Raw genomic sequence first — 14,013 nt, 5'->3', positions numbered from 1 at the left:
ACGACAGCAAATTCCACTTCACCCTCAAATGATCTTAGGTATAGAACCTCTCTTTAATTACCAATCCTTGTTCGAATTTTTAAAAGATGTACACGGGTTTCATGTTACAGCCCCAGGAAATCCGTAGCACAGCCTCCTAACAGAGGTTTCTGCTGCGGTAGCTGCATTAAAGAAAGCACCTGCCTCCCAGCCTTTGGGCTCAAAGGCCTTAAGGAGGCATACGTGCTATTTTCATATTCTTGCATTTTAGCCTCATGATCACTTGTCATTCGTACTGTACCCATATACCACTCCACATATCACTGTCATAATTTTATACTACATATCATTTTACGCTTCTACGATAGCGATTGATTTTAGGCCACTTTACAGCCATGTTACATCCTATCATCGCAACTAATCAATCAGCGCTTAACACAGCATTATCAGTCATGGCGCTCTTTGGCCATACCTGGCCCTTGCGCCACAAAAAACCACATATCATCATTAGCATCATCATCAATTAATTAGTTTTGTTGCAATTTTGATTGTTTTCAGCCACAAGAAATACATACAAAATTCAGTCAATAATTTTTATAGCAGGAAATGGTAATTCTTCGACAATAAATAGTCTCACATCGTACATTTTTAGGAGTGTACGCTAGCTGATAAAAGTACTTTAAAGAGAAATAAATGTTTTACACTTAGTGGGAATTATGACAAAGTTGAAAAAAAATGGCTTGAATAGTATTGCACCACTATTTCGTCAGTTATAATTCACACGAGCATGTAGTCACTAACGATCGCGAATAGTGCAGTTCCATTTTCATAAATAAAAGAAACGTTCATTGTGCTTACCTATGGAAGGACAGGCCATCGCGCCGATTTTCTGTTCGATTAGGGCATCCTGGCACAAAACACTTCATCACGCAGGTGCGCCTACTGCTGACGGGAGTTCTCGCCGGTCTGCTAAGAGGCCGAAGACTTTGAGCAGATCTCGAACAACAGTGTCGACTGCGCTACGGGCCGGCACGGCCCTAAATATGTTCGGAGTCTCCGGCTCGCAAGTCCATCCTTGGGCACAAGACGGGACGCATTTTTTTCCCGTAGGGACAGTCGCTTCGGACCCTGTACGCTCGCTTAATCGCGTGCACATTTTGCGGGGGCGAAAGGCATCATTGTTTCCCAGAAGACGTCGTCAAACGCAGCGAATCGTCGTCGGAAGGGCGGCTTGGTTTCCTTCACACGTTTGCAGGGCGAAAGGTTCTCTCGTTTCCCTGAAACCACACCGAAACGCAACCAGTCGTCGTTGAGGTGGTCCTCCCGGGTTGTTCGGCGCAATGCCGGTTAACCGACGCCTTCGTTCGCAACAGCCTTGGCGCCTGTCTGCTAATTAGGCGGCGAGACTCAACTGCTTCACACATTCGAATTTCTTCACTAACCTCGGCGCGCGTTTGCCACGCCGAGTATGTGCGCATATTCCGAACCCCCGCAGCAGACGAAACCGAAGCCACCGAAGCGAGCCGAGTAAAATCTACCGCTTGCCTATCACGTGAGGGTCTATTTCCCATCATCCCATTCCTCTAAATTTTTATGACTAGGCTTCAAGACTGTCACGTGACGCTCCCTCGTAGTTTTTTTCCTTCCTCCATGGTGCCGGTTGCGTGATGTGTTTACTGCGTTTTCTGTGCCCTTTGCCTCGCTGTGACATCTTTGGTATATTCCAACTTGTTGCTCGCTCTTTATGGGCTACACGTTGCCTCGAAGATCACCATGATCGCCTCCGACTCAGCCACATCGAAGGTGAGTGAGTGTTTCGTATTCCACTTGCTCGTTCATTGCGACGCTATCAGCAAAAGTGCGTACGGAGCCCGTGCGTGTCTTCCACGCGCCTTTGTGCTCGTTTTCATTACTAGTACTGTCTTTCCTTCCGTTGCTAGAATTGATTGTGCAGCACTAGATTTGTGATATTGAACATGAAGTTTTGTCCTGATTTAACTTCACAGCGCGCTTGTGGCGACGTAAAGCAGCTATGTGAAGCCAGCTAAAACAGGGCATGTTGTGCGCGCCACGATTTTTGGTACCGTGCTCTAGCACCGATTGAAATTAGCCTTATTAATGAGCGCTCGTGCTCTGCCCGTTTGGTGGGCAGCTATGTGGAGCCAGCTAAAACAGGGCATGTTGTGCTCGCCACGATTTTTGGTACAGTGTTCCAGCACCGATTGAAATTAGCATTAATGAGCGCTCGTGCTTTGCCGTTTTGGTGGAAACAATGCGACGTGAAATTGTCCAAACTGTACTGTAATCAAGTATATTTCGTTCGCGCAACGCCGTTCATTGACGTGCATCTACTACATGGCGTGTCGGGATCGGCGAAAATATGCGCGGGGCGTTTTGCCGTTCGAATGTATTCTGCTGCGCTGTTCGCTTCAGGATCGAGTGCCCAGAGTCCGCTGACACGCCGCGCGGTAGACGCACGCTGTGGCGCGATAATAATAAAGAATTGCAAGGGCGTATATGTGATTCTATGTGATAGGTGAGATAAAAAAGGGGTGATGCCAGCGAATGCTGTGAAATCATCAGGTCATGTGTGGTTGTTTTCCGCCGGTACGCGCCTGGTGAACTTTTTTTTTAACCATTATCTCCCTTCGACGCCATCGAGTACTTCGCGCAAGCGCCTTCGCGTAGGCGCTCTACATTCACGGAAAAGGCAGATTCTGTAGGATTCTATGTTCTGCTTTAGTGGGATGAAACATTCAAGATAATGTCATCGTGTGAAGTTTCAGACTTTGGCCCTTCAGTAACTGATTGATTTAACTAAGTTCGAAAATCAGTAAAGGAACGAGATGCTTGGGCATATTTGCCGTGTCCTCCCACTGTGCTTGCAGTAGCATGTAGGCGTTATCGACAAATGTCAAAAATTATCAAGGCTTTTTATGTATATAGAAGCAGACAGCTATGTCAATAAGTTATTTTTCCTTTGAATTCACACACTAAAGAGGAGAGAGAGTGAAAGGGGAGCGTATCCTTGTAAACTAAATGACGCTTTGACATAAGCTTGGAACAATGGTTTCTTGGTGGAGCAGTTCTCTAGAATAATTAGAGAGTAAGCAAACTGTAGTAGCAGCAGTTAGACGGGGAGTAAAAAAATGCAACACTGGTTTTGTATGAACGAGCTGCCTTTAAGATGTGGCCACAACCGTTCAGTAGGTGAGCAAAAATAATTTTAAAATTTAGGAGAGAAATAAAAATAAATTATTTGCCCACCTCACACTGCCAGTGGCAAGAGCAGCCATGATTCAATGTTTTCAATCAGTCATTTATATCCAACCATTTATGTCGGCCTAATCGTCCATGTAGATGCTTTGATTGTTGCTTTTGACTTATCGTGGCGTCAGATTTAATTACTGACATCTGTTTTCAGAATCAAAATGAGCCTGGAGACGCCACAGCCGGAATGCGAAAGGTGAATTCTTTGTCCATTCATCGTCTAGCGTCACCATGATCAAATGCACTGTTGCCATTAGAATGTATTGCCGGGAGGTATTCTCCTTAAGATTTAGTGAAATGATAGCATTTAGTGTCTCCTCTGCAATTTTGCATAGCCTTTGATTTGCGAGTCGATTAATTTATTTGATGAGGTGGGTAGTTGGCACACCCTGCCTTTGTGTCTTATGTACGCATTCAGCTGAGTAGGTCTGGGACACAGCAAGCGAATCTGATGTGTAGTGGTAATCGCATTAACGTCGATAGTTATCTTCCTGTTTGAGCTGCTACTGCTGCTTGCCAACACAAGCAGCAGTTCTCCAAGATGACGTGAAAGAGGTTCATTGAAGAGTGACACATACCCTGAGTCAGATACCCAGAGATCCAAGCAGGTCCATCAGATGGTTATTAAACCACTTCCCTCAACATAGCAGCCCTACCCAATATTCCATTGACCACCAAGTGACACAAATTGGCTGGAAAATAGTTAGAGACAGACATCCGAAAGTATGTGAAGTATCCTAAAAATGCTACTTGCATTAAAGTTTCGATGCTTTGGTTTACTTACTATTTTATTTTTACTGGGTGAATCCTTGTTTTTCTGAAGCATATGACATCCTAACAACATAACAAGCTATGACATTAGTTTTAGTTGTTTTTATTAGTGACATTAGTTGACATTTTAGGTCTGGAGCAGGCAGTATTTCTGTGATTTATTTGGAGTGTGGCTGTTGTGTAAATGTGCTTAAAATCCTTAAAAAACCTCACTATTATTTACCTAAACGTGCCGTTTCACATAGGTTGGAGAAGTGCTCATTCAGATGATCCTGGCACAGCTTGCCATGGTGGACCAGGCAAGTTTGCAAGGGCCTTGATTCACCATGTATTCACAGAGAAGAACCTCATGGGCCACTCACTTCTCGGAAACAACACCACCAATAGGCAAAAAGAGGCTCTTGGCCTTATCAGGGTCAACGCTGTTATAGACAAGTACCATGCATCCTTTTTCCCGTTGCATTTTTCATTCACATTTTGTACTTGGAATTACCAGCTTGCTATTAGCACAGCAAATGACTTTCAAGTAGCCTGTGTCTGCAACTACGTGCTACAATAGCCTACTATTTGGAATTAATGTTCTTGTGATCTCAAGTCTCTAACGCCTCCATACTAAAGTGCTAAATTTTAAAAGCAGCCTTAACTGCCAGAAGTTATTGGTGGCTCCAACTGACAAAGTTAGGTGTATTTGCGCATAAGTTGCACTACTTGACTGTCATTGCAATGAATAGTTGCAATGAAGCAACTACCAATTTGTAGCATCAATCTGTGATGGACGCTACCAATCGGGTGGTATTGAGGCTGTGCTTAAGTAGCCTGAAAGTGTTGTTATAATTGTGGAGAACCTATGCTCATGTGCAGTCACTGCTGAACTCGAGGGACCGCACTTCCACCAAATCTCAGCAATCAAAATGGCCCTCCATATTCTGTAACGCAAAACATAGTGGTTTCACCAATACAACAGACCACATTGAATTAAAGTTGCTCCTGTCTTGAAGGAGGTCCATGTGGCAGACAGTAGCCTTTCAGCAGAGGTAGCTTAAGTTATGGGCACAATTGTTTGGTTGTTTCGATCAAAGCAACAATAGGAACAGTTGCCAACTTGTTGTCAACATTACTATGTTTAGAGATGTCCATTCATTCTAGGCACTCAACCTATTAAGATCCAATATATCACATTGTATTCTAAGATATGGAAAAAACAAAGGTATTTATTTGACTTTTTCTCACGGTCCCATAAAATGATCAGTACTCAATAGGCCCTTAACAGCTACTATATAAAGCTTCTTACAGAACATAAGGCATGTCCACCGCTCCCACTCTGAAATTGTTGGAAATGTCTCCTGCTTTCTTACTTCAAGGACGCACTTGCCTCTTTTCAGCGTTATTATAAACCAGTGCTCAAGTACTATGGGTTTAGATTTACCAAAGATCGAATGAGCTTTGTGGGTGTTCATGTTTAACCCTTTGAGGATCACATATTTTCTGGAAATACGTCCCCCAATTCAAGCGTTTTATTTTTATTCTGGATTTTTATTTAGAGTGATCTTTCGAGAAAAAAATTGGTAAATAATTTTTAGGTCACAAAGTGACAAATGTTTCTTAGTGTCCGCAGTTTTACACCTTGTTTATTGTAGCATGCAGGGCATACTAGCATAATCACATTTTTAAAATGTAATGACCTTCACAAAACATTAAACTTGGTGAATACTCCTAAACTACGGCAGTGATGGGAACCATAGAGTAAAGAGAAAGATCAGTTTTGGAAGAAGCCAAGGGGCAACAGCACAATCAGGATTTTTGAAGAAGTCCCAGAAGGTTACAGAATCTGTAATGTGATGCTTGGGGACACATCATTCTTAAAGGATATGCTTATTTATGTGTTCTTTCGCCGCCTCATATTTATGGTCGTGACCACACGATTTGTTTCCGGCACTCTACATGCATGGCAGTGACCCTCAAAGATTAGCAGAGCCAGTCCACTTGTATACTTCTCGTTTAAGACTGAGCATTTCTTCGTATTTCTTCTTCGCATTTATTTGTGTTAGCGTAACCAGGTTGGCGCGCAACTGCAGTAAATCCTCGTTATAAGCAGTATTTTCTTTTAAGTAGAGAGGCATAAGAATGGCCATCATAATGCGAGAAGTGCACACCAGTAACATATGAGCTCGTAAAACAAATTCAGATATACCATACTCAATTCTGGTCGCATAACCCTTATGTGGAGCAACTCCTGCAAGGAAAAGTGCAATGAAGTGCTCTGCATTTTGATTATGAATGTTGAGAGAACTAATTTTAGTTGCCAGTGGTCTACCATTAAGTCTTTTCACCAACAGTATGGAGTATTTTTGCCACCATTTTGTTCTTAAGCAAGCAACGTTCACATTTTTCACACCAAGGATATTCATGAAGTTATTCTGCCACAGTGGGCTTTTCCTGTCTGCCTTCTGCATATTGCACTAAGTGGAGTCCTCCGGCGCCAGTCCACTTCGAAAGCTGGTCATTCTCTAGAATTGAACTCGTGAAAACTTTGAATAAACAAAACAAATGAAGCAGTTCCATTATAACAGGGCGTACTGTATATCGCACTTTTGCATGTGGAACATTGATCTTAAACCTCGTGCTGTTTTTCCTTTTTTTACAGGCTTTACCTGTCACAAGTTTCCTGGGACAAACATGGCCTACATTAAGAACACTCTGGCCTCACTTCTCGCAGGGGACCTGAAGTGTTCAGAAGAGCCCAAGTCTGTGGAGAGTTTAAGTGTTGTGCACTTGCAGCCCTCAACATTTTTATTATTATTATGATGTTTCTAGTCACCTGAAAAGCCCAGGTTGGATGGGTCAGGCACAAGTACTGTGTTGTGATTAATATGTAATTGCACAAGTGTTGCGCTTTGTATTTTAGTACAATTTTACGTGAATTTTTTATATTTCTACAAAAGATAGTGTTTCTTGACTATTTTATTTCATAGGTATCTCGGGTCATTTCATGCCAAGACTGTTCCATGACGGCATACCATTTAAAGTTTGTTTGATGAAGTAAAAGTAAGCACAGTGAGAAATTTTCCAGAAAATTAGGTTTCATACATACACCGGAAAGTGGAATCTGTGCTATAGTCACAGTGGTTCTGTTAAGAAAAACAACATATTAACATATGTTTGTAGTAATGGTTTATTTTGCTATTTAAAAACAGTAAGAATTAAGAGGTAAAAGTTTGCTTAATTTCAGAGTGCAACAACCGTTCTCGGGCAAGGCAGCGATGTGCTTTCTTTCATGTACGCATGAAATCTTATTTCTTGCAAATTCTTTCATTTCATTTCTAACTTGTTTTGCGAGACTCAAAAATTTTAAAAACATTTCCTCATGCCAGTTCCATTTAAGTCTTCCAGCAGGAAACTAATGCCCACGGTCTATCAGACAGAAATCTTAAGTAGTCAAAGTGAATAAATCGCTTGGTATGTAATGGCCTGCCCAGGAACCTAGTAATCATGGCAGAAAACGCAACTGGATCGTGCAACAACCAATGCAGCACAATAAGCTGCTGCCATGGCACAACTTATTGTAATTACCATGTCGTTTCAGAGGTAGATAACGTTTAGTTAAATGGGCACACACCATTTAACCAATAAATAAGTCTCAGTGGTCTCATGCAAATTGTGTCATGATTATTATGTTACCGGCTACCAAATAGAGAAAGCAAGTACATTTGAAATGTTATTTACTGTAATGCTTGTATATTATTTATTTTCTATTCATTTCAATTTTGAGAAATGTTTTATTTTAGGGCCACGCAAACTATATCTCTCAGTATTCAATTTCCTCATTGTATCAGGTTGCTGGCAGTTTGTAGATTGCGTTGGGAATTTTTTGATCTCATGGCGCACATGGCTGTACAGTTAAGAAATGTTTGGCTTCAATAAACAACTCATCTAGAAAAAACTGCTTTTTGTCCACATCAATTTTGAGCTGTTGATTTCATGAAGGAGTATTGATTTCGTGTGTTAAGCCAATTAAAAAACTGGCATAATGGTTCTGCTAGCAGCTCTAGAATGTGTTTTATTACAGGCTATATCTAAAAGTGTGGTTTTGATCCCTGGGTGACCCAGGTCTGCTATACAGAAGTGCCTGCATTTAAGTTTGCTCCTGCCCTCTAGTATTCAAGAACCACATCAATATGGCATCAATGCTATGAGACTCAACGTAGCTCAGCGGCATTTAAACAGAATTCTAGTGCAGTTTTCAACACTACTCACCAAACAGCATATTTCAGTGCTCAAGTGATTTCAATAGTGACGTTCAACACTGCTCCAATAATATTTAAATGGTGTTGCAATATTGACTAACATTGCACGTTGGGCTTGTTGGTATGACATATTGAAGCACAAGGCATAGTGCATCAAAAACAAGACACAAGAGGAAGAACACAGACAACACACACGTATGGCGCTTAACGTGTTTGTTGTCTGTGTTCTTCCTCTTGTGTCCTGTTTCTGATACTTAATGCCTTTTGCCTCCATCAAACAATATTGACGTTTAACACTCATCCAATAATACTTCAATAGGGTTTCAATATTGATGTTCAACAATGCTTCAATAATATATCAATGGGGTTTCAATATTCATGTTCAATACTGATCCAATATTATTTCAGTGGGGTTTCAATATTGATATTCAACACAGTTCCAACATTATGTCAATGGGGTTTCAAATTGGCATTGAACATATTTCATCAATGTCTCCACAGGTTTTCATTATTGACATTCAGCTCGTCTTCAACAGTTCTTCAATGGGCTTTCAATATTTGCGTGCATCAATGACTTCTCAAATTGAAATGACCCAATGATGTTTCAACAAAATGTCGCGGGCCAATTGTCAACACCTGTCAACGATTTCCTGAATAATGTTTCAACAAAGCCTCAATGTGCTTTCAGTGCTATTTGTTAACATTGACCAATGACTTTTCAACACCATTTCAACAATTTTTTGTAAGGGCTAGCTCCCACTTTCACCGTCTACCTCCCCCCTAGAATTCGGCCGGAATCAGCTGACTTCCGGCGGGACACGCTTATGAAACTTTCCAGCAAGCTGACGTTCACATTGCCGCCATGGAAGTGGTCGTCGAGGCTGCGGGCGTCAGGAGCATGGCGACACGTAAGCATAAGAGGAATGAGTGTTTAATTATCGCCAAAAGTGTGTGGAGTTCGTAACTTTTAATGTGTTTACTTTGCAGTGGCAGATGATCCACCGCGTGGCGAATCAGGCGCGGAAAGGGTGGCCGCTGCACCTGATAAGTCATTTGCCCTCAAGCTGTTAGAGAAAATAAGCTTTCGTATTTTATTGAACTAGCGCAATAATCGATAACATGGCCATAGCCAGTTTTATGCGTACCATAAAATGCAGTGCAACTGTAGAAAATGCTGCAAGCATTCAGTGTTGCAGCGTCCTGTATGGCCACCACGTGGATAGCGACCGCGACAGGTGGGCACTCTCACAACCATGTCATCGCAGTGCGCCCGCAGCCTCGAACAGAGTGACGAGATGCTCCAGGTTGGTAGATTATTTGTTATCATTTTACATGAAAGACAAATATTCTTTATGCTCTGTTATGGGAACAGAATCATGAATCTGGAAAACAAGCCAACTTGGAATGTAAATAAGAAATATGCGTTGTATTGAGGGCTTCGTATCGTATCGTAAAAATGGATTTTTAGTGGTAAGAGATGCATTTGAGTAGATGAGAGAAGAGTAGTTCCAGCAGGTCTTTGACGGTCCAAACGAAGAGGTTATGGCTTGTACACGACGCTTGACACTGCCAAAGGATGCCATCAGGCCAGTGGCTCTTCAACAGAGAGGGGATTGTTGTGCACGTTGCAACTCTTCACAGCAGCAGCTTCCAGTCATACGCTGGTTGCGAGTAATCAGCAACTCATGCGAACAGTTCCACCACGGTTACTCATTTCAGGTGCTGCGGAGGATCGAGCACCCCACCACCCGCCTTGATGTCGCGGCAGAGAGGATGGCAGTGGCTCAGGAGGGCATCCTGGAGAAGGTGCGCTCCCTAGCACTAGACGTAGCTGGGCATCTGCAGCAAGAAAGGAGGAATTAATTTCTTGTGTATTTTCACGTTTCCGATTTCACTTTATTCATTTATTTGTTTTATGTTTTACGAGTTAAGTTTATTTTATTAATTTATTTTAGTTTTACATGTTCATTTTCATTTTAGTCATTACTTTTTACTTCACTTTAAATTTTAGTGTTTAAGTTTCATTGTTGCCTTCTATGACTAATATAGGAGGATTTTTTGGACGAAAGGTGTAATGCGTGCACCCATTTTTGTTTTGTAGTATTTTCCTCTTTCTATTTATGCTAATCCAGCTGCAACGCCATCGTGCCTTTTTTCATTTACGCATTTCGAAGGCCTTTAAACTGGAAGCATTACAAGTAGTTGTCTGTGTCTGTGTATGGGTTTTGTACTGTGATATTTGTATTGCTTCACTATGTTTTGTAGCTAACGGCACTCATTATGAAGCATTACCCCATATTGTTTGCACTGTGATACTTTCATTTCGGCACAGCGATGCTAAGGTGCCACAACTACATTGTCTTTTTTTTTAGAGCTCCAAACTAGTGACTTCAAGTTACATAGTTTCACAAATTAAAATGGCCATCATCATTGCACACGCCGATGATTGGTTTCCTCTGTTCTTCGTTCCACGTGAGTCATTGCAAGAATAAGTTTCATGTGTGACACGCTCTGGGTGCTGTGAGATTGCAGAGCCAATTATTCATGTTGCATGTAAGTTATGTTTCAACGCAGGTGGCAAGTGCACTCACATTTTTACAATTATGATGCACCTGTTGTTTAGCATCGCACTACAATTGCTGTCGAGAAATGAATGCTTCTAGTAAGTGACTCATAACACTGAGCACGGAACGCACATAACCTGTCAGTCATACTTTCTTGCAAGGTCACGTAAATGTAACTGCAAGTCTTATGTGCCGTGGTGAAAACAAATTGTGTGATGCTGATGTCGCAATGTTCTCACATGCTTCGCTACGTGTAGCGTGTTGTATACAAGGTTCGTGATGTACTTGTCATCATAGCGTGTGACAAAGTTGACCTTTGTGTTTTTTGTGCTTTTACGTTAATTTACGTCTACCCATTTAGACATGATCTGACGAGTGTAATGTTGCCACAGCATGCAGCGTAAAATTTTTGGTGTGTGTTCGAATCCGCATTCATTACGCTTTACTTGCTTACCTCGTCTCCGTATTTATGCTTGCATGGAAGTTTTGGTATACCTAGCACAAGAGGCGGCTAGCAAGCCTCTTTTCTACCAATGTACACCGAGCATCCAAATGCACAGGATGCGGCGGTTGTTATCATTCTGGTGTGTTTTATGAAAATTGTGAAACGCAGCGGACGTGAGTTGGCCGTCTTTGCAAAGGTGTCGCACTACACATTTTTGTATTGTTATTGAACGTTTAGAGGAAAGTATTGTTAACGTAAGATATTAGTCTTAGTAATTACTCAATCATTTGGTAGGGTAATAATTGGTCACTGTATTCAATTACAATTTCGACTGAATCAATTGTCACTTTTTCCGTGATGTGTAGAAGTCTGATTGCAACACATCTAAAATCGGCCATAAATATTAGGATTTTCTACAATCCCGAAGCTAATGCTTCCTTATTGCTTTGTGCTCACAATATACTACTCATTCATAAGTTCAACAAATGGGCCTTCAGTATGTTTTTTTTTTCAAATTCCTAATGAAAAGGTCCTTGTACAAATCCTGATTAATCCAAATCAGATCCAACACGTTGCTTCCACTACAAGAGTAACTTTCTTTGACGTAATTGAGGAACAATTCAGGGAAAATATGTCTATAGTTTTGGTTCAACTTTATCACAGAATTCCTCCCCCTGACCTTCAAGTGTACCCTGCCAATCTTTAAATTCGAGTTACACACTTTGTTGCAGTATGTGCAGGCTTGTTCTTGTATTAATTCATTCTCATATTTACATTTTTGTGTTTACAGTTTCATACTATATAGTATAATAATTTGCCCTAGCCCTTCTTTAAGAAAACGTTTTCTATTTGTATATATTAACTAGAGGCCTTTGCTTCGCAGTCCTTCCATTTCAATCCAACTGTACACATTTCTTAGCTAAATTGAGTTCTCACCTAAGGTTATGCTAAAACATGAGATGCCTTTTGATCCAGTAACCATGATAAGATACTTCAAATAATACTGTGTGCGAGAATTGTTTATATCTGCCTTTGATACGAATGTTTTAAAACATCCTAAGTGCAGTGTGGCCTTGTGCCAAAATTGACATCACAGGAATCACAGGACCTCCGCCCTTTCAAGTTAGCCCAGCCTTTTCACCTTGCGGGTAAGCAAGTATGGAGTGAGCCTGCACTAGACTGTTCTGTGCGATGATTTCTCTTGCAACCTAATGGATTCCCTACTTTCTGCAAAACATGTATATGATTCGTGTGAAATGGATGGGGTAATTTCGCAATGCAGCCTCAGTGTATGCTTCGCGTCCGGCGATGGCCACACACATCACTAGCTTGAAATCACAGAATTTTACACATGCTGCTCCTGTGAAGCTACCAGCGGAATGAAGACACATGTCACTTGGCATGTATTTATAACTGGTCAAGTGAAAGTAACCTATAATTATTGGTTGTGTGCTTTAGGGGTTGAAGCTTTATACCTTGCTTATTAGATTGGAATAGACCTACAAAGAAAGAAAAGGGGACAAAAATTGTGTCACCGCTCTTAATTATTCTTGATCACATCAGGTAGTTTCTTTCCTGGTAAGTTCATTCGCATGAAATAGTGAGTTCGAGAAAAAACAAAGAAATGTCAAATCATAGTTACTGTGAACTGAAAGGGACAGCCATATTTTGCTACAACGTTTTTATTGTAACACATATATTCGTAATTTTGACTCTTTCATGTCAGTTTTGCTCTTTGCTGCTGTTAACAATCAGTCTGAATTTGTTTGCATGTTCCTATAGGACCTAAGGGAGACTTTGACGTTCTGGGATCTGCTACACCGTTCACTTCCCTGGCTTTCAGTGAAAACAAATTGAAAATTAAAATGAAATAAACAGACATACTTCTACCCTTGTGTTGTCAATGGTTGGTGGAAACCAAGTCGGCACTGCCCCTTCACGCAGTCGGCGTAGTTGTAGACCACCCCAAAAGTTAGATGGCTCGAAGTGGGCAGAGCACAGAGCGTGACGTCTGGATGGGGCAAATCCTCTGAGACCCATGTTTTGAAGTCATTTTTGCAGGCGGATCAAATTGACAATTGGTCACCTGTATATTGAACACAATAAGTGCAGAAAGCGATCAGTTATCATCACCAGCAGCAGCCTATTTATATGCCCACTGCTGGACAGGGGCCTCTCCTAGTGATCTCCAATTACCCCCGTCTTGCACTAGATGATTCCAACTTGCACACACAAATTTTCTAATTCCATTACCCCACCTAAATTTCTGCCGACCTCGACTGTGCTACTCTTCCCTTGGCACCTCATTCTGCAACTCTAATGGTACGCCTGCCCTATTGTCCTATGCATTACATAGCCTGCCCAGCTGCTTTTTTTTCTTTTATTGTCAAACAGAATATCGGCTTTCCCCGTTTACACTCAGTTCCACACTGCTTCTTCCTGTATCTTAAAGTTGCACCTAACATATTTCGTTCAGCCGCTATTTGCGTGGCCAGTATGTAGATGAAACTCACTGATTTGCTACAGCGCTTTGGCTTCTTGTACATACTTATATTTGCACTGCGGACCTTAAAGCTGTAAAGATTAGCTGCAGACATGTGCGGGGTGTTTTATTGACCTGTCAGTAGCATTTTTCTACTAGTGATGCAGAGTGCAATGCGAAGGCTGCTTGCCTAGCGGATTTTGTTTACTACATAGTTGTACTTCTAGTGGCTTGACAATCAAATTTGATTCATGACTT

The 14,013-nt window shown here is 41.5% G+C and overlaps 1 protein-coding gene across 1 annotated transcript; it reads left to right on the top strand.

Annotated features, from left to right (window-relative positions):
* Positions 1–1,637: 1,637 nt before the first annotated feature.
* On the top strand, positions 1,638–10,127 carry LOC125947725 (uncharacterized). The gene is made up of 4 exons (XM_049672979.1): positions 1,638–1,782; positions 4,266–4,451; positions 6,665–6,768; positions 9,984–10,127. Exons 1-4 carry the CDS (start codon positions 1,647–1,649, stop codon positions 10,125–10,127), a joined length of 570 nt encoding a protein of 189 aa, XP_049528936.1. The 5' UTR covers positions 1,638–1,646.
* The last annotated feature ends 3,886 nt before the right edge of the window (positions 10,128–14,013 follow it).

Source organism: Dermacentor silvarum, chromosome 8 (assembly GCF_013339745.2).
Source record: "Dermacentor silvarum isolate Dsil-2018 chromosome 8, BIME_Dsil_1.4, whole genome shotgun sequence".
NCBI classification, from domain to species: domain Eukaryota; kingdom Metazoa; phylum Arthropoda; class Arachnida; order Ixodida; family Ixodidae; genus Dermacentor; species Dermacentor silvarum.
Note: the sequence above shows the minus strand (reverse complement) of the source record. Positions and strands in the feature narration are given on the sequence as shown.